At 42.7% G+C, this 24,163-nt stretch overlaps 1 protein-coding gene across 2 annotated transcripts in view; it reads right to left on the bottom strand.

Moving 5' to 3' along the window:
• The window catches only part of MARK1 (microtubule affinity regulating kinase 1), a 118,332-nt gene that overhangs the window by 16,597 nt on the left and 77,572 nt on the right, over positions 1-24,163 (bottom strand). For both annotated transcript variants that reach the window (XM_047840577.1, XM_047840576.1), the window contains exons 7-13: positions 23,102-23,158; positions 19,289-19,525; positions 19,083-19,202; positions 8,742-8,841; positions 7,592-7,704; positions 4,932-5,085; positions 4,439-4,632 (exon numbers count right to left, since the gene is read on the bottom strand). In XM_047840577.1, coding sequence (XP_047696533.1) covers positions 4,439-4,632; positions 4,932-5,085; positions 7,592-7,704; positions 8,742-8,841; positions 19,083-19,202; positions 19,289-19,525; positions 23,102-23,158 — 975 coding nt within the window. The remainder of the gene's footprint in view (positions 1-4,438; positions 4,633-4,931; positions 5,086-7,591; positions 7,705-8,741; positions 8,842-19,082; positions 19,203-19,288; positions 19,526-23,101; positions 23,159-24,163) is intronic.

Raw genomic sequence — 24,163 nt, 5'->3', positions numbered from 1 at the left:
GATGATGAAAAAGAAAAGAGATGATACAGATAACCAACAAATTTCACCAACCATTACATCTATTTAACTCTTTACCTCAGAACTGCCCCCACTGCTCTCTATAGCCTGTCAGTATCACCCTTAAGTCATACAGTAGATCAGTGTTAAGTAACGCAGACTGACAAGTAAGAAATTTTACTACTGGTTTAAAAAGGTTTCTAATTCATAAACATTAAAAGTGCTGTTGGGGTGCGTGGGTGGCTCAGTCGGTTAAGCGTCCAACTCTTGGTTTTGGCTCAGGTCACGGCCTCACAGTTCGTGAGATCGAGCCCTGCATCAGACTGCACTGACAGTGTGGAGCCTGCTTGGGAGTCTCTGTCTCTCTCTCTCAAGGAAAAAAAAAAAAAAACTTAAGAAAGTACTGCTAAACTACATGACTTACTAAATTATCTATTCATCTCATGATTTATTTTTCCATCAGAAAGCAAAAAGCCATCGGAAGGGAGGTGGGAGGGGGGATAGGGAAAACAAGGGGTGGGGATTAAGGGCACTTGTGATCAGCACCAGGTGTTGTATGGCAATATGGAATCACTGTATTGTTCACCTGAAGTTAATATTACACTGCACGTTAACTAACTGGAATTTAAATAAAAACTGAAGAAAAAAGAAAGTGAAAAGCCATGTCATGCCATTTGAGTGCATTAAATATTTTCTGTTATATTCCATTTTTTGTTTAAAAGTTTAAACATTTTTTATTTTTGAGAGACACAGAGAAAGAGCGTACGTGCGTGCGTGTGAGCCGGGGAGGGGCAGAGAGGGAGGGAGACACAGAATCCGAAACCGGGGCCAGGCTCTTAGCTGTCAGCACAGAGCCCGATGCGGGGCTTGAACCCATGAATCGGGAGATCCTAACCTGAGCTGAAGTCGGACATTCAACTGACTGAGCCACCCAGGTGCCCGCCCCTATTATACTCCATTTTACAAATTAATAGAATCAAGGGTAAAAATGTTTATTTTTTCAACCAATATTTCATAATGTGACAGCAACTGGATTGTAAATGCTCAGTTCCTTCCTCCTGGACATTACCTCAAAGGAAAGGGATCAGAGCTGTGTATCTGGCTTTTGTATTTTGGGATCGAGAAGCTTTGGGTGAGGAGTCAGATGACAAACATTTTATGCTTTGCAGGCCATGCCATCAATGTCACCGTAGTCTGGAAAATGCAAATTAATGGCAAAAAGGATGCACTTTTTTGTTTTTCGGCCCTCAGGCAACGATTTTAAAGGTCGATTACTATCCAGTTGTTGATGAGCTTGTGGAGATACAATTACTCTAATTACTCCAGCCATCGAAATTACGCTGGTAGCGTCTATTAAAAATTTAACTGTGCATGTTCCAAGGGTACGCACATAGCCAGGAGCGTGCATTAGCGCCCAGCATTAGCACCGGGGCCCTGGATGAGGCCCTGGATGAGGGGGTGGGAGTGAGGGGGGCGGCTTGTGCAGTCAGGGACACTGGGGAGTGGGGTGAGCCACCTGAGGTTAAAAAAACCTGGTCACCCAGAAACCAAACTTCTGAGAAGGTATTTAAGAGAAATACAGTAATGACGTTATGTATCCAAGGACAAATACTCTGAAAAGCTGAAAACTCTGAACACCGCACGGACAGGGGAATAAACTGTGACACACGCGTCTGTCAGTACCGAGGAGAGAACGTGTAGGCCCTCAAGAGACCGCAGTGGCTCCAGGTGTTCGGATGTACAAGGACCCGATGATATTTTAAGTGAGAAAATTAAAATGTAACGGATATAGTACGATCTCATTTTTATAAAAAAATAAATCCCCTACGTACACGTATATTCATTTATGTGTTCTTTAAAAAGGAAAACCTATAAAGGAATTTCTCCCAAATGATAACACTAGTCACATTGGAAGTGGAGAATGGAAGGTAGGGTAAACTGTTAATTTTTCTTGAGACATTTCTGCACTATTAAAACCAAACAAAATGTATTATTTTGGTTTCTTGCATTGCCAAAATTAATACAGTAAATGAAGATAAATTTAGAACCAAGGGGCTCAGAACAAAATTTCTCTGTGAGAATCTTTTGGCTTGTGTTGTTTTTTTCCTTAAAGATGATAAAGAAGTGTGGCATAAGTACCTTGAATTTAAACCAGCGTCAGAGTTGTTATGCCCTCTTTACTAAACATGCTTTGAAAAGCCACACATGCCTCAGCACCAACGATTCTGAGGAATCAGCATGTCGACACACAGGAGGAGATTATAAACAAGGGGAGAGAAGGTTTACATGGGGAAGCGACAGCCAACAATACAAGACAGCATCCAGCTGAGAGCTCGATGACACGATACGAGATCCGGAGTGCTCAGTCCCAGGACACTCGATCCAGGAGGTGGGGCTGGAAATGACCTGTACGAATGGCATTTTCATAACGTGAGGGGGGAACTTCAGACAAGAGCACCACATGGAAACTGGAGGAAAGAGGCAGCTGAGTATATCGACGGGAAAGTAAGATCCGCCCCAGTGGAATGACAGATCGCTATAGGGCGGCGGCAGAAAATAAGGGACCAGATCCTTTCTTTCTGTGCTGTGGGGTGATGATGCTCCAGAAACTGTCCTCTAACGGATGTTTAGGTAAGGGAAAATGATGGCCTGCCTGGGAAAACTACTTTTCTTAATGACGTCTTAAACTCTATTAGAGTTAAAAAGCATTTCCAAACAGATCAGTGGGCAGGTAAAGTGGTTACATTTATCTGTTCTGAAAATGGTTATGCACACCTATTTCAGAGCCTAGGCAGCGACAATCAAATCACATGTTTTAAAAAGATATGGTTTCAATGAACTACATGAGACAGTTGGTGCTAGGGAGTTTTAACCCCTTTGCAATTAGGGTTGTGCTGGGTTTTCTGGTATTCTACTTCATGTTTCTATTTAAAGTACTTTCTTCCCTTTTCTTCTCTTTTCCTACTTTCCCTAGGCTAAACCAATTTTTTTTCTTCTGTTGGTTTAAAAGCTGTAAGTTCTATTTCTGTTCTTAACGTTGTTTGTCCCTAAGTTCCTGAACTCATGTTTGCTCAATGCTACTGTTCCTCTTTTTTCTTTCTTTTTTTTTTTTTTCCGAGAGAGAGAGCAAGAGAGAGAGAGCGCACAAGCTGGGGAGAGGGGTAGAAGGAGAGAGAGAATCTTAGGCCCCATGCTCAGTGTGGAGCCGGACACGGGGCTCGATCCTGGGATCACGACCAGAGCTGAAATCGAAAGCTGGGTGCCCAACCGACTGAGCCACCCAGATGCGCCCCCTCCCACGACTTTTTTTTAAAACTTATTCTGATCGGGGCGCCTGGGTGGCGCAGTCGGTGAAGCGTCCGACTTCAGCCAGGTCATGATCTCGCGGTCCGTGAGTTCGAGCCCCGCGTCAGGCTCAGGGCTGATGGCTCAGAGCCTGGAGCCTGTTTCGGATTCTGTGTCTCCCTCTCTCTCTGCCCCTCCCCTGTTCATGCTCTGTCTCTCGCTGTCCCAAAAATAAATAAACGTTGAAAAAAAAAATTTAAAACTTATTCTGATCTTATCTTTTGCTGAAAGGCGTGGGCTCCTTTTCTTTTAATCTCCACCCCATTCTTACTTCCTGGGTATTGTCCACAATGTCGGTTCTGAATTTTCATTTTGTGTGTGTGTCTGTGTGCGTCTGTCACCACATACACACCTGAACCAGTTATTTCATCACGTTCAACTGCATATATTTTCCAGCGACACCGCAGATTCATTTCTCTTCCTGTCAGAGTACGGTTCTCCTCACACCACAGTGTTTCCAAACAGGTCACTATGTAACGAGGCCGCTGAGATATCTGCTGCCTAAGAACGTGCGTATCGGACTTTCACACTGAAACGACAATTTGGCTACATACAAAACTCTGGGTTCAGTGTGTCTCTTTCAGTTCTTAAAACGTATCACTCTACTTGTCTTCCTGCATTTGTGCTACTGTTGAGAAATCTGATGTCAGTTTGAATTTTGTTCCCGTTAAGGTCATCTTCTACCTTATCCTGGAAACTTTCCAGAAGTTTTCACTTGGTTTTGGTGTGTGTGTTTCACTTTAGTGAGTCCAGGAGTAGGTTTTCCTTCTGGCTTCTGTCTTTCTGAATCTTTTAATTTATTTTTATTTTTTATTTGAGAGAGAGAGAGAGAGAGAGAGAGAGAGAGAGAGAGACAGAGAGGGAGAGAGAGAGAGAGAATCCCAAGCAGGCTCCACACTGTTCACACAGAGCCCGATGTGGGGCTCGATCCCATGACCATGAGATCATGACTTGAGCCGAAATCAAGAGTCAGACGCCTAACTGACTGAGTCACCCAGGCGCCCCGGAACATGTTTTTTAAAAGGATGGTTTCCAAGATTATTTTTTTCAAAAGCAATCTGACAACAAATTGCAACGTGCCAGGATGTTCACTCACACTCGGGATAGTTGAAGACTTTTTCCTTTCTGGCCCCACAAGAGGGCTTGCAGTCACCTCACTTTTTGACCCAACCGTAGTGCTGCCAAGTTTCCGAGCTAAGTCCTTGTCCCACTCGTCTTTCTGTTCACTCTCCACGCTGTTAGCCTGAGGCCTCTTGGTGTATGACACGGCAGGGGGAATGGAGGGCCCAGCTGTGAACACAGTAAGAAAGCACAGTTAGCCGAAGAGCCTCGGACACAGTTTCTCCTGGTGAACAAAACCTCTAAGTTAAAAATATCCTTCCTTATATATTTTACACTTGGAACCAACATTAAACTGTTTGATTATAAAAGTTAGGTCAGTCCCTAAAAGGGGGATTCTATTAATCATGCAATAATAGAAATGTGTGATAACAGATGATACAAGCACATAAACACATGAGTGCGGAGTTCTCGATAAACACAAGTTTGGGCAGGACTGGTGTCTTTTCACTGGTTTGACTTCTCCCCACCATGATCACTGAAACGCCGCTGCTTCTGGTTTGCTGAGATGCTTCGCTGGACCTTCAGGTGGGCAGGGGACTGGAGGCTGCTGTTGTTCAGGTCACTGCTGGGCCGTGACCTCTGACACAAGCTTCCGCTAGATAACGACTCGCCGCCTTCAAACTATAAGGAGAAGACAGACAGCAAGGATTTTAAAAGAAAAATGTTTATGCAAACAATATGCACTCCTGGTTTTCTAATCTATCCCAAGCCATATGAAGAGTAATCAGAACCGAAAAGAAAAATCAGTTTGGACGCAGAACTGTGAGTTGGCAACCAGGAAGGGAGAGAACTGGGTACAGTGGGTCTCCACGAGTCCGTGCGCCCTTCTGTTATCTTGTACAAGTGGTTTGGGATCCTTAGTTTAGTCAAAACACCAAAGACCAGTTACCACTTACTGAATGGTTATCATATAGTAGGTGTCTTGCTAAGCAGGCTCTTTCTACGTTACTTTGTGTAGTCATTACAATAAATTCAATTGTTCACTAACCTGAACTTTACAGATGGAAAAACTGAGGTTAGGAGGACGAAGGGCAATCTTTGGGATTCAAACTCAGGCATAGTTGGAATTCGAACTTAGGATGAAATCTAAAATTTTAACTTCAAACATCTGCTTTTTTTTTTTTCCTACCACACTTACAGAACAAAATTTGGCTTATTGACTCTGATTTAGAGGCTACATCTATTTAGATAAGCACAGTAAATAGGGGGTCGATACACTAGCCCTCTCCTTGTAACCACAAGAGGTTTGTTGCCTGCAAACTTCTGAGTCACTGGCATCCCAAGGGAAAATCTAAATTGATATGTAAAGTTACTAACGACAAATAGCAGAGTTATACTGATGAGAGTGGTAACAGATAACACGGAACACACAGTAAAGTGCCAGAAACTGTTTTAGGAACTGTGCAAGTATTAGTTCATTTAACCCTCTCAATGACCCTCAGAAGTAGGTACTGTTATCCTCATTTCACGGAGCAGGGATCGGAAGCACAGAGAAATTAAGGAAAGTGCCCAAGTTGATAGTTAGCGGCTGTGGGGGTGGAGGAGGGGTGGGGATTCAAACCCAGTGAACCTGGCTCCAGAGTTCAGGCTCTTACTACTTAGAGTAGCCTCATTTGTTTGTATTCGATACAATTCAAACTTCATTTTAACTCATGCACGGGCTGGGCTCTATACTTATGACGCCAGTGCTTGCTTAAGAGGAAAATTAAAGATCTCAGGATGAAATCTCAACACATAAGTAGAAATAAGTCAAAGACTTTAGAAACAACCATTTTACTATTTCCCACTTCTTAAACTTCTCTTGATTTGCCTTCTTTGATACCGCTTCTCCAGCTGTTCGTGTCTCCACTGAGCTCCTCCCCCCACTGGAATGGCAGTACCCAGCTGGCAGGGCCAGAGAGGGACAGATGAGTTACCGCGTGCAAAGTCCTCAGAACAGCAGCTGGCACGTTAGTGCCGTGCTCCTCTGACGACAGCTCGCAAGTCTATTACTGCTGCTTCTAACACTCCCTCCAACCCAGATCTTTACACCCAAGTGTCTACTGAAGAGCTCCACCTAAGAGGAATCTCAAATTCACCCACCTCAAGTTGAACAAACCTCCATTTTCCCCCTGAAATCCACTCTTTTCGTATCCCGGCAAATACGTCTCACAAAACCAGTCACCTGTGCTACAAATCTGAGGGTCCCTCGGCCTCGTTTCCAACAGGCCGCCAAGTACTGCTAATTCTACCTCTGACGTGTCAGCCTGCTGTGGGTGTCTGTCGTCCTGTCTGTCCTGGAGCGCCCTGCACCTGCCCCCGACCAGAGCAGCGGCACGCTGTAAGCGCACCGCTAACTGCGACCCCCTCTAGAACGAGGGCTCCTTGCGAGCAGAACACGGCAGAGTCCGTAAACGTCAGCTGAACGTACTGCTTCGCCAACAGCTACCGTCTAATTAAAGAGAATTTCAGCCTATTCCACAAAGTGCCTCCCACAGGTATCTAATCATTAACAAGCTGTCAATGTTCTCGGCTCTGTTCTTGACTCTCAATTCATACCTTTATTTTTGCTGTGCCAAAGGACTGGCTTTATGGTTCAACCACCATCTGTACAGTTATTCCTGACCTGAATCTATCTCCTTATTATACAGATCTCTCCTGGCCCTGAGAATTCCCCATTGCAAGGATCAGAGCCACTGGATGTTCTAGAAGGCAAAATACCCCCACACAACATTTTCCTGGGTTCCCACCTACTCAAATCACTTCAGATACATGTTTTGTTTTAAATGCCATCCCTTCCTTCCATCTTGTCTTCCTGCACACCCAGAATAACCATGTTCCTTTGTGCAGGGCTGTTGTTTCTGGAGACACAACCCTGGGGGCTCTCATTCTCAAAGACTAGACTGTGTGTGCCCCTCGGAGCTAAGCAAGGTACTTGGTCTGCTCTTGCATAGCAGAATCCCCCCTGGTACTTGGAAATGAAATCAGCTCATAACTTAGCATCTTGAGTTTGAACTCGAAAAATAAGAATGTTAGGGCCTTTATATTATTTTCCATACCATACAGAACAGATGTGCTAACATTATATCTTAGCTGTCACTTGTCTCAAGAAACAGTTGACATTAATCTGAAAAGGTAAAGAACTTACTTCAGGTGGTTTTCTACCTAGTAGAATATACGTAGCCATAACTTCATCATATTTCTGATTTATTAAGGCGTCATTTATCTCATCTCGCGCAAAACCCATGGTGACCATGATGTCTAGAAAAAAAATGCAAATTTTCTGAAAATGGGTTTATTTTCGTAAACAAACCAACAAATGTAAGTTTGCCAACACAAGATATGAAAAATTCTGGAATTTTAAAGAGTAACATTAACTACCAAAACTTCTGTATTATTAACACACAGATACTGCATATTCAGATGCTATACAGTCACAATTTTTCATACAGAAACTATACCATGGGATCCACATTCACGTGCCTAGCCTGCTTCTCACCACCTAACACATTCCTGAGCTCCTCTGTTCAGCCAGAGACACACTAGCCATCTGTGACACACACAAAACCCCTTCTTTCTTTTTCTCTATCTGTTAACACACCGTCCACCACCCATGGAGTGGTTTCTCTCATCTCCTAACAACTCCTACTTTCTGATCTGAAGGCAGGCTGATTCCTCTTTGGGAGGCTTGAATCCCGCAGTTGTTCCGAGCCGATTCCTAACACCCTAGAACACGCCTCCCTTGCCCCTCTGCTCTCAAGACAGAGAGGAGCACGGTTGAGATGAGTCAGCTGTGAGTTTCTGCTGGCTTTGGTAACGGAGACAGAGTTGCAGAGAACAGGTTGGAAGCAGAGCGCGGCTGGGTGTGGGAGGATGCGCCCCGCCGAGACGCCGGAAAATAGAAAGGGAGAGCCAAAGTGTTCATCCCCTCAGCTCAAGTGCCTCCACATTTTTGGTTAAAATACATGCTATGTTTTGCTGATACTTATCAGTCTGATCAGTGCTGATACTTAAACCATTCCTCCTGTTAGGGATTTGCTGAAAGAAAAGAACGAGGTTTACCTACATTATTTTAACTTCTGTATCACTGTTGTCAAGAACTGAAATGGACTTTAAAATACATGAGGACAAACTTGAAATTGCCACGTTTGGTGAAAATTCAGGGAAAGAAAAGATGACAATGCAAGTGTTTTCCAAATAAAAACGATTTCCTATTTATGTTTGTAAACACTATCTTGGTAGAGTGCAGGTCTCTTACAGTGTAGGGACAGCACGTCTCCCAGTATTTAAATACTTACCTATCCGTTTCGTGTCATTGAAATCTGGTTCAGGCTCAGAATATGGCTTTAGTTCTTCTTCTTCGTGACCGACATTCATCCACCGATCTTTCATTATTTGCTAGGAAATAAACTTTACATTATGTTTGGCCAATCAGAACATTCCACCACTTATTTTAGCTCTATTTTTAGCTAGTGTGAAATTTTTGGGTTCACTCAGCAAGAATCATGATGTTTTCAATCTAAAGTCACTTTGCAGGTTGACTGCCAGGCCGAAAGAGGGGTGAGGCTTTGGGACGCACTTACATACCTTGTGACAGTGACAACTATCGTCACACACACTCCCTGAATGTATGGATTCAAAATAACCTGCTGCCCATATTCCTCTAAAAGGAATATTATCTCATTTGCAAGTTTTAATCTCAGAACCCAGTGATTTCAACCTTTGCTTCGTCCTATTGCATTTAAGATTAGTGAAGAGAGTATTCATTTTTCCTGGTCTTCTACCCAATGTATACTTATACACCTGCATTTTAAAGTCACCACTTATAAAAGCGTTTGGAAAGCAGACACCATGGGGAATGGAAGACAGGGTTAGTAAGTAAAGACGGCTCAGAGAATGTGGAAGGGGAGAGTGGTCAGAATGTCAGAATGGAAGCCAGACTCAGGGATGAGCAAGGATGGGGGTGAAAACAGGGACTGGTGTGAATTAGAGTCAAAACCAGGAGAGGTGTGAATTCGAGCAGTCCCGGTTTGTTAAAAGGCAACCTCATTGGGGGCATCCTACGGAATGGGGAAAATGTTCACAAACATATATTGGAGAAGGGGTTAATATGCAGAATACATACGGGAAATCTGACAATTCAGTAACAACAAAACTGCCCAATTCAAAAATGGGCAAAGGACTTGGATAGATATTTCTCCAAAAGAATATACACCAAGAGCCAATAAGCCTATGAAAAGGTCACTAATCTAACATCACTAAACATCAGGGAAATAAAAACCACAAGGAGGTATCACCTCACTTCTGTCAGGATGGCTACTATAGAAAAAAGTGAAAGTAACAAGTGTTGGCGAGGACGTGGAGAACAGGAGCCCGTGGGTGCTGCCACTGTGCCTGCACGACGGTGTTGCTCCTTCGGCGAACAGTGTGGAGGCTCCTCAAAAGGTACCACCAGACCTATAAATACGATCTGGTAATCCCACCTCTGGGTTTATGCCCACAAGAACCGAGAACGGGATCTTGAGGGGTATCTGCACCCCCGTGTTCACCACAGCTTTCCTCACAACAGCCAAGGTGTGAAGCAACCCAGGCGCCTGATGGATGAATGCGTAAAGAGAATGTCGTCTATACACACAACGGGATGTTACTTAGCCTTAAAACAGAAGGAAATCCGTATGCTGTAGCACGGATGAAACTTGAGGACATTTCTAAGTGAAATAGGCCAACCACAAAAGGACAGATAATCATTACATGAGGGATCTAGAGTAACCGAACTCACAGAAACTCAAATTACATCCTTGGTGATGTTCTCAAGTTTAAGATGACAATGTTAACAGACTGAAGATAATAACGAGTGGGATGAGACTTGTCACAGATCTGCAGCAAGTGAAAGATTCTGGAAGAGTAAGAGTCCATCACATGACAAGGGACTGGAAGGGAGAAGGCGGGCCACACGGGCAGACGCCCAAGGGCAAGCGGCAGGGGTGCGTGTCTGGAGGACAGCGAGTTCAGAACAACCGGAGAGCACGGGGCAAGATGGGTGGGGAGGCAAGATGAGGGTAGAATATTAATAGGGTTTCTTTCAATCACCTAAGGGGCACGTCTGGAGGGTGTGATTTTGAAGTCTCTCTGGCCAGTGTGTGGAGAGTGAACCAGAGGGGTTCGGGACTGGAGGCCCAGAAATCAGCTAAGAGGCTTAGCAAGAATCTAGGAGAGAGGTGACGCCCGTCTGAATTAGACGGAGGCAGTGGCGAGGGGAAAGGACAGATTTTCAATACTGGGCTCGTAAAAATCAAGAAAACTTTGTGACTGGATACGAGGGGGAATGAGGATGTGGGACCGTTCAGAGGAAGAGAAGACGATGCCCAGGTTCCTGGTGTAGACGACGGAGTAGACGTGGACACCACCTACTGGGAGAGCAAATTCAGAAAGAGGAGGAGACCGGATGGGGAAAGAGGCGGCTGAGCGTTGGAGCAGAGGAGTCTGAGGTGCTGGCGGATAGATATCCAAATAGACATGTTCTGTAATGTTCTGTGAGCTCCAGAGAAGCTCAAGAGAAATCTGGGCTGAGGACGGAGATTCAGGAAGCAGCCGACACATGACGTCAGAAGCTGGATTCTCCAGGAATCCCAAACAGAGTCGGAAGGAGTAGACGGGGGTCCACGGCACAGCCCCACAGAACAGTGGCATTTAAGGGTTAGAGAGAAAAGTGACCCGAGAAGTGCGTGGAGGAGGGAAGTCTGCACAGTGTGACACGGAAGGAAAGGCAAGAGTTTTAGTTTTTAAAAATGTTTCACTTATTTATTTTGAGAGCGAGTGAGCACATGAGCAGGGGAGGGACAGAGAGAGAGAGGAGAGGGTTTGAGAATCCCAAGCAGACTCTTCACTGTCATCACAGAGTCTGACCAGGGGCTCGATGCTATGAACCAATCGCGTGATCGTGACCTGAGCTGAAATCAAGAGCTGGACGCTCAACTGACCGAGCCACCCAGGCGCCCCAAGGCGAGTTTATCAAGGAGGACACGATGGTGTCCTGTCAAAGAAGGTGATAATAAAAAAGCAACCTGCTGTGTTTAGGAGCAAACACGAGTGGCATCCCTGAGGGAGGTTTCAGGGGAGCAGAGGGGCCACTGAGAAACAAGGCACAGGCGAGGACACGCGCAGCGTAAGCGGAGCTACTTTTTACAAAGTCGGGCCGGAAAGGGAGGAACACGAGGGATTCCAGGCAGCGACTGCGGGCTTGAAGGGTGCCTTTTTCTAAAATGGGAGACACACGTACAAAGGCTGTGAGACAAAGGTGGCAGCAGAGAGGAGGCTGGACGGGACAGAAGAGGGAGCTTTTCTGAAGGAGAGAGCTAGGAGAGGCACACAGGGATCTGCTTCACTGAAGTTAGAGCCCTTGAGGATAAAGACTGGGCCTTCACTACCTTTCTCAGCACACGCGCTTGGTGCTGCGTTTGGACTGGGCAATATTTTGTTTTATTTTTGATGTTTTTATTTATTTTTGAGACAGAAAGCACGAGCAGAAAGCACGAGCTGGGCAGAGGGAGAAAGAGACAGGGACCGAAGTGGGCTCTGTGCTGAGAGCAGAGAGCCCGACGCGGGGCTCGACCTCACGCACCATGAGGTCATGACCTGAGCTGAAGTCAGATGCTTAACCGACTGAGCCACCCATGCGATGCGGCCCCGGGCAATATTTTAAAATAAGGCTGCTACAGAAGCCCCAGGTACAACGACATGTTGAGAGGAGCTTAGCAACGAAGACGGCTGAGGAAGCCGCTAGAACTTCCGGGAGACAGACAACCGAGGGCTGCGCTGGGCCTGAGGACACTGAAGAAGGAAGAGCTACAGAGGTATCATTCGAAGCACCTGATGACAGAATTTGTTCTGGGAACGAGGGAAAGAAAGGCTGGAATCCAAAAGGGTTCTGAGGATTCTAAGTCAGGCGCCTGGTGGAATCAACCACACTGTATCCGTGAATTAAGTGAGAAACGCAGGAGCAGTAACAGATTTGCTAGGTGGAAGATGGGCAATTAAACGCAAAATGAAGATACTCCAAATTTCCGGATATTTCTCAATTACACTGTGCTTGCTTGGTGTTCATTTCATAACCATTGTGTGTCTGTCGTCATCAAGGAGAAAAACGTGTGTGGGCCACAACCCGCAGGCAACTTGTCTTTTACCTGGGGAAGTAAGATTTGCTCCTGAAACCTGAAAGTATCTGAACACACGACAGAATTAATTATTCAAAACTGTGCTATTAGCAGTGCATATTGTGCTTATTAATAAAGGGCAAAGGGGCGACTTGTGGTGTGGGCTGGGGTTTTCAGGGAAGGAATCATAAGGAGAGAGAATGTGAAGCGACTCTGGAAACACCGGGAGAATCTGGGTTCGTGGAAGAGTCAAGGCAGAAGAATTCAGGAGGAAACAGTGAGGAAGCTCCCTTCTCTGACTCGGAACCAAGGTAACATGGAAAAATACGGAAGAATGGGAGATAAAGTTAGTATCTTCAGATGACTGGATTTAAACATGATGTGATGGGCGATGGAGAAATGCTGCATTTCACCAACATGGATGTTACACAACATTTTTTTTTTAATGTTTATTTATTTTGAGAGAGAGAGACAGAGAAAGAGAGAGAGAATGAATGAATGAATGAATCCCAAGCAGGTTCCACGCTGTCAGCACAGAGCCTGATGAGGGGCTCGAACTCAGGAACCATGAGATCATGACTTGAGCTGAAACCACAAGTCGGACGCTTAACCGACCGAGCCACCCAGGCGCTGTGAGAGGAACAATCTGAGGAGACGCAGCAGGAGCAGGAACCCCGCTGGTCCTCACACAAAGTTAGATCTGAGGCAAGGCTCATCCAGGGAGAGTGGGGGAAATCCCAGGGATATGGAGACACCAGGGCAGGGAGGAGAGAAGGAACGCGGTTTTGCCGTCCTTTTGTTCTTACTGTCGTCACTGGGGATTGCCAAGGGCCCCCCCAGCACAGTCTGTCTCACAAAGGTAGTTGGATTTCAAAGCAAAATAAAAATCGTCTGAAGAAAATTTTCCTTTGGCAAAAGGAATGGAAGGTAAAGGTGGGAAAGAAAATCTGCTTAAAGGAACGCGTAGAGGCATAAACTCTTAATTCTAAATGTGAAGGTCTTTTCCAAGAATAAGGCACAGGGAACAGCAAACTATGGATGCAGAAGAGGGAAGACCCATGTGCAAGAAGCTGTTCTTAGCTGTGTGAACCTCATGCCCTAAACACTTCTTCTGTGGGAACCAGGGTTTGCCCTGAGGCCAAGGCAGAAAGGCCCCCGGAAACGGAGGTGCTGCGGGCCAGGCGAGTGGTCACGTAGCCCTCGCCGTGTGGCTACAGGCGCAGTACAAGGCCGCACAGCACGCTAGACCTGCCAAATAAATGAATCCACTTCAGATTTCATTTGAGATCTTGGTTTCTCTCTTTAAAAAATGCTCATTTATTTTGAGAGAGAGAGAGAGCTCAAGCGAGGGAGGGGGAGAGAGAGGAAGAGAGAAAATCCTAAGCAGGCTCTGCACCACTAGCACAGAGCCCGGCATGGGGCTCGATCCCAGGAACCAGGAGATCAGGGCCTGAGTCAAAAGCAAGAGTTGGACGCCCAACCGACTGGGCCACCTGGGCATCTCTCTCTCTCCTCTCTCTCCCCTCTCTCCCCTCGAAGTAATCTCTAAGCCCAACGTGGGGCTTGAACTCACGACTCCAAGATCAAGAGTCACATCCACATGCTCTACCAACTGAGCCAGCCAGGCCCCCCCTGAGATGTCTCAAAATGAGAAACAAGAGGTCAAACAAGATTCCAAACCGAACAAGAGAGAGCTCGCTCCAGCCACCACTGCCAATGGACACAGATGACTATTTGCTAGAAATTCTACCAAAATAACTGATTCAGATTAATTATCAAGAAAGAAATTAACAGTGGAAATACACAACTTATACCTTAGGTTCACATTAAAAATTTATGGACTTCAGGATTGCCAGATGGAAATTTTTCTTAAATGGTTTTAACCCCTGTAAAAGTTCACCATATACTTCTGAATCTGTATGTAGAAATCTTTCATCTATTTATTAAAAAAAATTTTTTTTTTTATATTTTTGAGACAGAGAGAGACAGAGCATGAACGGGGGAGGGTCAGAGAGAGGGAGACACAGAATCCAAAACAGGCTCCAGGCTCTGAGCTGTCAGCATAGAGCCCGACACGGGGCTCGAACTCATGGACTGCGAGATCATGACCTGAGCCAAAGTCGGCCGCTTAACCGACTGAGCCACCCAGGCGCCCCTCTTTCATTTTTTTAAAAAAGGTTGTTATTATTACTAATTTTTGCTTTATTGCCTCTTGTATTGGGCAGATGCAAGCAAGATTTGCAAGACTACCTTAGCAGCAGCTGAAAAGGTGTTAAAGCAAAAATAAATACTTTTTTTGAGGAGAAACATAGATGACAGAGAAAGCGCCAGAAAGAGGAGCTTTGCCTTAGGCTCAAATTTTTTTGCATTATTTTGAGAGGTAACACAGTCCATTCTGGTTAAGAACTGGGAAAATTAAGGACATACACAGAGGGGATAGCAGAAAAAAGTGATCAGTTTCTTTCTAATAAAAATATCTAGACACACCAATATTCCAATAAATAGGGAAAAAAGTATCATAGTGTATAATATAAAACACAAATCCTTTAAAAATCCTGTGTGATACTATCCCTCCTGTTATTAGTGCAGTGAGCAAGCTCTGACAGCATTCATATACAACTTGGAAAAATTATGCAGCCATTTAGATCTAGAAACAACTAGAGGTCAAGCAGTAATTTCATTCATTTTATTATCATGGGCGATAAATTAGGTACTTAATATATAAGGCTTTAAGAAATACTTTAATGAAGTAGCAATTATATTTAAGAGGAAGATATCAGAGTTAAATTAGAAGTTTAGTAAGATAACAAGATAATAAGATTCTTAAATTGAACTTCAATATTAACAAATTATATAGTGAAGAAAGACTAGTGTTTGCTCTAATCAGTAACTCTTGACACTCAAGTAGCACTGAAAAAAATTCATAAAGTTTCATTTGTTTTTACATATAAGAATTAACAGAGGAAATATTTCATATTAAGATGTACAAAGCTGTTACAAATCCGGTAAGGCTGACTAACCAGACTCCATTAGACTAGCGGTTCAAAGACACAGAGAGCTTCTATGTAAAAAAGCACAGTTAACCTAGTCATTAAAAATACTAAGCATTATCTCAGATGAAATAAAGATAAATTAAGGCAATTATGACAAGCCATATAACTACCATAAAGGCATCAAATGTGGGAAATTATTACATCGAATACTGAATCCAGGTGGAGAACAGATACCTTCAAATGCCTTAGGTCACATTCAATCTTGTAGCAATGATACAGAAGACCTGTCAGACTGTTTACACCCTCTGACGCACTAATTACACTCTGGAGAATATATCTAAGCATATATCCCAAAGGGAAAAAAAAGCATATCACGTTATTATTAGTAAAGACCATGGAAACAACTAACCCAAAGAGAACAACATTGCTACTGGCAAGGAAGGAGCTCACGTTTACGATAAAGAGAAGTACCTGACCCAAAACCTTTTAAGTTAAAAAAAAAAAAGAATGCAACACACCACGGAAACATTACTACCATACAAAAATTTATGTTTATACACTCAAGATTAGGGTTTTGCAAACTGTGGGGTTTTTTTTAGAGCTTAAGGATTTTTTTGCTGTACAGTCGCTACTAAAGTTGGTATGAAAAATGAAAGTGAAGACTCAAATGATTTTTGACATTATTGCTATTTCAAGGGGAGTTTCTCAAGGTTTGGTATTAGCAATCTTTTCTTTTCTTTTTTCTTCTCTTTTCTCTTCTTTCTTTCTTTTTTTAAACGGTGTCAGGTTTCTTTGGAAAGTTATTTCCGGGAACTAGCCTGCAAAGGCAGACTAGCCTTTGTACAGTGATATCTGCAACATTATGATAATATTTCCAATGCAGACTCATGGTTCTGTGGCTGGAAAACTTAGTTTTGATAAGCTGGAACAGAAGGTTCCAGTCTATACTCAAATACATAGCGTTGAGACTCTGATGATCAAATGTTTTAATGCAGTAATTTGGCTTTAAAATTCAACCCAGAATTCCAATACTTTCATCTTTTGCATCTTAACGCTAATAAGGATGAATGACTTAAGTACGTGGCTACTGTAAATTAATCATCTTTAAGTGACTAAGTACATCATATCAACTGTCTAAGGGATTTGTAACATCCATAATCATTTTTGTATGTTCTTTTTGCTCTTCTCATTAGTTAAGCGGATGCCTCAACTGTGAACATTTTATTAAGTGACATTCAGGTAAACTAGGTTCCTATGATAAAAGTGGGTCATAAAGCAGGATTAAGAAAGATTCAAGTTGCCATAAAATTTTACTTATTTTTAAAATAGTCTTTATTTTTGTTAAGTAAGCTCTACACCCAACGTGGGGCTTAAACTCATGACCCCAAGATCAAGAGTCGTTATGTTCCTCTGACTGAGCCCCCTGTTGCCATAAAATTTTAGAACTGATATGAGAGTCAACAATTTTAACTTTTTTCACTATTTCACGTAACTTTCTTAATTTTTTTTTTTAACGTTTATTTATTTTTGAGACAGAGAGAGACAGAGCATGAATAGGGGAGGGGCAGAGAGAGAGGGAGACACAGAATCCGAAGCAGGCTCCAGGCTCTGAGCTGTCAGCACAGAGCCCGACACGGGGCTCGAACTCACGGACTGTGAGATCATGACCTGAGCCGAAGTCGGATGCTTAACCGACTGAGCCACCCAGGCGCCCCTCATGTAACTTTCTATGAATAATGGTTAAAAATAATTTTAATGTTTTTTTTTTTAATTTATTTTTGAGACAGAGACAGACAGAGCATGAGCAGGGGAGGGGCAGAGAGAGGGGGAGACACAGAATTGGCAGCAGGCTCCAGGTTCCGAGCTGTCAGCCCAGAGCCTGACGCGGGGCTCGAACTCACATACTGTGAGATCGTGACCTGAGCTGAAGTCGGACGCTTAACCGATGGAGCCACCCAGGCGCCCCAAAAAACAATTTTAGAAAAGTAATAATATTAAAGAAGGCAGGCCTCTGTACGAAAACACTGATAACATACTCTTTTACCCTCAAAGGAAAAAAAAACCCACAAAAATTATAGGAAGGAAGTAATGACGTTTAAACAAGTAAGTCAGTAAAAAACATCTGATATTTGATTCACTGGTATAAAGCATTTATAAAATAATTTCCCAATGGAAGTCACCATCTTTTAACTTCCATCAAAACATACTGTACCTTTTGGTGGAAAATATTTGTGGAAATAAAGTTACAAAGCCCAAAGTAACCTGAGAGCTCTGTAACACAGTGAGCTCTGACTCACCATAAAGCTGTCTCCTACCCAGCATGAAGTCTATGCCAGAAAGCCCCACTGCTACACTAAAAAGTCCAGTTCAAGTAAGGTTAACTCCCTGAATTCTCTACCCCATCTATTAAGGCAAATAAATGAAGACAAGAAAGTACCAGTGGATAATACATGCGGGATCTCTGAAATCGTCTTAGCACAGGTTAAAATATCATTCTTCAAAACAGATGGGCGAAATCCTTAGAAAGTGGTTTAATGGCAGCGTCAGAAGGAAAAAAGGTTAGACATTTTGGTTTTGTGAACCTCTGATGTTACGTGGCTATAACGTACTGAATATATTTATAACCGCACAATAGCATCTATTACAAATAACCTCGCGTGTGGAATGTATGTATGCAACACAACAGTGTGTTAAGAAATGAAATCCCTGTTTCCAGTACGTTCGACTTAAACTATAAATTTTCTGTACTGATATTGAGTGTTTTCTTTAAAAAAATTTAAGTTTTTTTAATGTTTATTTATTTTTCAGAGAGAGAGAGAGAGAGAGAGAGAGAGAGAGAGAGAGAGAGAGAATACGAGCAGGGAAGGGGCAGAGAGGGAAGGAGACACAGAATCCGAAGTAGGCTCTAGGCTCTGAGCTGTCAGCACAGAGCCCGACCTGGGGCTCGAACCCACAGAGTAGCGAGATCATGACCTGAGCCGAAGTCGGACGCTCAACTAACTGAGCCACCCAGGGACCTTCTGTAAAATTTTTTAATGTCAGCTACTAATTTCAGATACGGTCATGAAATATTCACTGGATTAGAACTTCAACTATCTTTTCTTTCATCCTTGAAATACCAGTATTTCCTGCTGCACACAAGGCTCCCACTTTGGAGCAATTTCTGATGGGCCAGGTTTTCCTCCTTCTCCAACAAAAAGTCCATTTCATTCCTATTTTTATGTTGTTTTAATTTAATACTTCACTGCAGGACAAAGAAGAAATAACAGTCTTTAAAGAAGCCGAACATGACAACTTCTGAGCAGGGAAAGAATCATGCCACCTTCCCTAGCCCTGAATTTACATGATTTGCCCATTTTCTAAGAAACAAAACGCCAAAAAACAAAAACAAACAAAAAAACACAACAAAAGCCACAGGGGAAAAATTATTTAGAATGCTCTTGGAATATTTTCATTGTGAAACTTTAAACGCGGAGTACAAACAATAACTTACTTCTAAGCTGCCTCTCTTTATTGGATTCAGCACCAATAATTTCTTCAGAAGATTTTCACAGTCGGTGGACATATAGAAGGGAATACGGTACTTTCCTCGTAAGACTCGCTCCCGTAGTTCCTTAAGAAGGCAAAGAAAGTACTCCTAACTGGCTCCTGAAATGATCATGCCTGAGATAAAACATTAGTACCGACTTCCACCGATACCTTCAAATTCTGGCCATCAAAAGGCAACGAGCCGCTGACTAATGTATAGAGAATGACGCCGAGGCTCCACACATCCACTTCGGGCCCGTCGTACTTCTTTCCTTGGAAAAGCTCGGGGGCAGCGTAGGGTGGGCTTCCACAAAATGTGTCTAATTTGTTCCCGACTGTAAATTCATTACTGAAACCAAAGTCAGCAATTTTAATATTCATATCAGCATCAAGGAGAAGATTTTCAGCCTGCGAGGAAAATTAAAAAAAAAAAAAAGAAAGAAAGAAAAAGGACAATGTAAATGCCTACACAAAAATAAAATATTCATTATAACTGTTTCAGATCTCAAACATGTATTTCTTCCTTCTCATTTTTATGCATAATATCAGATTTAGAAGCCCAGCACGGTGTTTCAATGCATAACTGTTCAGAATCGCATCCATGTAAGACTGAATGTTAACACTATATAAGTGAAGCTCTCGTCTATAGGAGTATCTGCAGCTGTTTAAGAAAAGTTACTGAGAACGCTTTTTCTTCCAAGTTACTTTAAACCCATTTTTTTCCTTCATTGTAAGAAACATCCTGGAACCGTACCTTAATATGACCTATGTCAAGAAATGTAAGTTGACATAACACTAACCCTTCTTGGGCTTAAACCAACAAGGTTAGGGGCGCCTGGGTGGCTCAGTCGGTTCAGTGTCTGCCTTCGGCTCAGGTCATGATCTCACAGTTTGTGAGTTCGAGCCCCGCGTCGGGCTCTGTGCTGACAGCTTGGGAGCCTGGAGCTTGCTTCGGATTCTGTGTCTCCCTCTCCCTCCGCCCCTCCCCTGCTTACACTCTGTCTCTCTCTAAAAATAAATATTAAAAAAAAAAAAAAAACCAACAAGTTTACTCAAAAGTGCTCTATTTTAATAGACCATCACTGATTAATGCAAAGCTCAAGAGTATACCTAAAATAACTGCCAGTCGGGGGTTCTGTGCTATTGAATTAAACCTTTCGTCTTCTCTGATAGAATGCTTCCTCAACATAGTTCTGTTCTTTTAGTAAAACACAACAATACAACACAGCCTCCACTAGATCTTGTTTAAGTTTCTTTTTGCTGTTCTAAAACTAGATTCTCCTCTTCTGGAGGTATATTTTGGTAGAAAGCAGTGATTTCCACCCTCGTGTTTTCAGATGCTGTTTTTCCAAGATCCTAAAACAGAATCATTAAAAAAAAAAAAAAAAAAGGTTGAAATGTGCCTTTTGTAAACACAAGCTGAATTGCTTGTGTTTACAAAAGGCACATTTCAACCTTTTTTTTGTACATGTCTCGTTTCAAACTCTTTTATAACTGATAGACTAAGGAAATTATTTATTACATTGTAGATGTGTTTTATGAGGTCACCAAAGGGAGTACAATTTGGCTAAAATGAAAGGCAGACTTGTCTGCCTCGCCGGAGAGCCAGGCACTCTGTCCACCTTGCAGCATTTCCCTCCCTCACCTTCCTTCTTTGTCCTTTCAAAGGTGTGCTAGCTTGGGATAGCTATTCTAAAAAAGGGAGGTATGTTTAGCACCCAAAAATACGACAATAATGTGGCGTCACTTATGACATGAATATTGCAACAGCACATACACTTGGGACATTTCTATTAAAACCTAACATTTAAAGACCGGTGTGACAAAACCATCTGATGTTCTGATGTAAGAGCCTGGTCACTGTAAATTTCTGGGGCCATGCGTGAGCAAGTGGGGCTTTTTGGGTCTCCGTGAAGATGTCTGGATGGATGTGAAAGTACGCAGGCTGCGTTGGAAGGGCAGAGCTGGAGGGGGTCTGAGATCTACTCCAGGAGCAAGAGGGAGAGCCCATCCCCACACTGCAGGGAAACTCAGGGTGCTGCACATGGTTTTAGTTTCTCAGATTTCTTTCCATGTAAGAAATGAGATAAGCTGGGCGTCAAACATACAGTCAGGGGAACACTCCTCTACTTTCTCTTTCTTTGTGGAAGTGATTTCTCCCTAAAATAGCTGTGGGAGGAAATGGAGAAGGAAAATTTGGGAGCAGTAGAAGATCTGCAACCTCAGACAAATGGGGCCAGAATATGGGATTAGACTCTTGACAACTGCTTAAGACAGTATTTTTAAGTATAATATGAACCAGGGCTAGTAGCTGACAGACGACCTGGGAAAAAAATGTAAAAAAGAAAAATAGACTCCTAGGTAAGGTACAATTAAAGTTCAGTTTGGAAGAAGAGAGAAAAAGGGGGAAAAAAAGACAAATATTTTAGCCCCAGGACCTTCTACTCCCATTAAAAAAAAAAAGACAAGAGCACACCTGTTTGGCCACACCATTTCTTTCTTTTTAAAAATTATATTTTAAAATTTATCTTTATTTGAGAGAGGCAGAGACAGAACGAGTGGGGAAGGGGCAGAGAGAGAGAGAGGGAGAGAGAGAATCCCAAGCAGGCTCCACACTGCCGGTGCAGAGCCTGATATGGGGATCGAACCCATGAAACTGTGAGATCAGGACATGAGCCAAAATCAGGAGTGGGACGCTTAACTGACTGAGCTACCAGGCGCTCCTGAAATTATTTTATATTTTTAAATAAAAATGGTGTATGTACTTAAGGCGTGCAACACGATTTGATATATATACACAGTGAAATGATTACAACAGCCAAGCTAATTAACATAGCACCTCCTCCTTTAGTTACCATTTTTGTATGTGTGATGACAGCATCCGAAATCTACTCTCTTAGCAAATTTCCCAGTATTCAATACAATATCATTAACTTTTTGAATAGAACACTGAAAGCTCAGGCAGCCAAAGCAGAACTAAATGAGACTTCATTCAAACGGAAAAGCTTCTGCATAGCAAACAAAAGGTATCCTATGGACTGGGAGAAAATATTTGCAAACCCTACATCTAATAAAGGACTACTATCTAAAATACATAAGGAACTCATACAACTCTGTAGCAAAAACCCAAACACCACAATGAAAAAATGAACAAAAGTCCCTAAACAGACATTTTCCCAAAGACGATATACAAATGGGCAACAGGTATATGAAAAGGTACAGAACATCACTAACCTCCAGGGAACTGTGAATCACAACCACAATGAGATAACACTTTCCACCTGTTAGGGTGGCTATCATCAAAAGTATACAAGATAAGGTGTGTTGGCAAAAATGTGGAGCCAAGGGACCCCTGCACGCCGTTGGTGGGAACATAAACTGGTGGAGCCATTATGGAAAAGAGGACAGAGATTCCTCAGAACACTGAAAGCAGTCCTTCTCCTGGGTATGTATCCAAAGGAGATGAAAGGGTACCTTGCAGAGATATCTGTGCTCCCACATTCACGGACACAAACCTTTCATGACTGTCACAACTTTTTATTCTGAAGTATGCTAGTTTACGCTCATCACATGCATTGGACGTTCACAGAAACACTTAAAAGACTTCCCGTTCCTCGAGCTTTACTGTGGAGAGCGGACACTGGCAGCACGTCACATAAACCTGGTCCTGTGCTCACTACCTTCCTTCTGGCGGAATGGGATCTCAGGCATTTTCAGATGGGGACAAAGCTCCACACTGATCTCTTACAACCAGCTCACTAATGGTGAATCAAATCCTCTAGCCTTTAATGCCAGATAACTTCTCCTTCGTATTTTCCTCATTTTCTCAGTGGAAATACTGCCTTCATGAAGTTGCTAGGAGGCAAATAAAAACCACTTTCCTCGGACAGAGCCCGGCACAATTAAGCAACCAAAAAGATGGCTCTCATACTACAAAGCAGCTGTTAACGATTTAGACTTTTTGTCATAAAATCAGTGGCTTACCTTAAGATCACGGTGAACAATGCACTTTTGATGGCAATACTGTACAGCAGATACAATCTAAAATAAATATTTCGATAAAAGATGTGTAATTATTTTATGGTAAAAACACCGCAATTTTCCTCCAATGATCACCTCCAACTAAGATAAATTACCAACTTAGATTTCAAAGTAATATTTCACCATTTCCCTGTTCTCTCAGCTCTGAAAACTATGTATGTTACACTTAAAATGGAAAAGGTCACTTTTTTCCTGTGTAGACAAGCAGCATTCTCTCACCAGAAGACACTAAAATATTTCTTTGTCAGAGTCCGTGAAGGTTTCTGTGGGCTGTTATATTTCTCTGCTGACATGATCAAATGTGTGCAATTTGTAGTTCTGATCAAATGGCTTATTCTAATGTTGGGATAACAGCTTTGGCACACATGAATCAGTCTATTTTAGGAATCGTTATCAAATGTGTTCAAGGCATGTTTTTTCAAGCGAGGCCAATCAAAGGGGTATCTGGCATTGTCCTGTACTTATTCATACATAAAGAAATATAAAGAAATGGGAAAATTGTTCGGCCTTAAAACGAAACCCAAGTATCAAAAATAAAGAGGGAAAAATGAAATTTGATCTTAAAGCTGTTAGGAGGTCGGTCAGGCAGATTATTCTACCCCTGTAACTAGATATTGTATGCAATCATCATTTTTAACCATTACATAGGGTGCTTTGGGAACAAAGACTGAACAAGGAGGAACCCAATGGTAAGAGCCAAAGATACAAATGAGAAATAGGTTATAAACAATTCTATTATAGTTATTTTACTCCATAAAATAAAGACATTCAAAGAATCAGATAGTAATCAAGTTAAGAACTGTTTTGTACATGTAATCCCATCTGATGTACAGGACGGCCATTTTAATTCACAGAACATTCACTTCTGTGGATTCAGTTAAATGGAAACACGCTATGAATGCTGAATACTGGTAAGGCATTTACAAGTGGAGATAGAAATGAGATTTTTAAAAGTCTAAAGATGATGTGAAGTATGACCATGCTAATAGAAATATGGGTTAAAAA

The sequence above is a fragment of the Prionailurus viverrinus genome, chromosome F1 (genome assembly GCF_022837055.1).
Source record: "Prionailurus viverrinus isolate Anna chromosome F1, UM_Priviv_1.0, whole genome shotgun sequence".
NCBI classification, from domain to species: Eukaryota; Metazoa; Chordata; class Mammalia; order Carnivora; family Felidae; genus Prionailurus; species Prionailurus viverrinus.
Note: the sequence above shows the minus strand (reverse complement) of the source record. Positions and strands in the feature narration are given on the sequence as shown.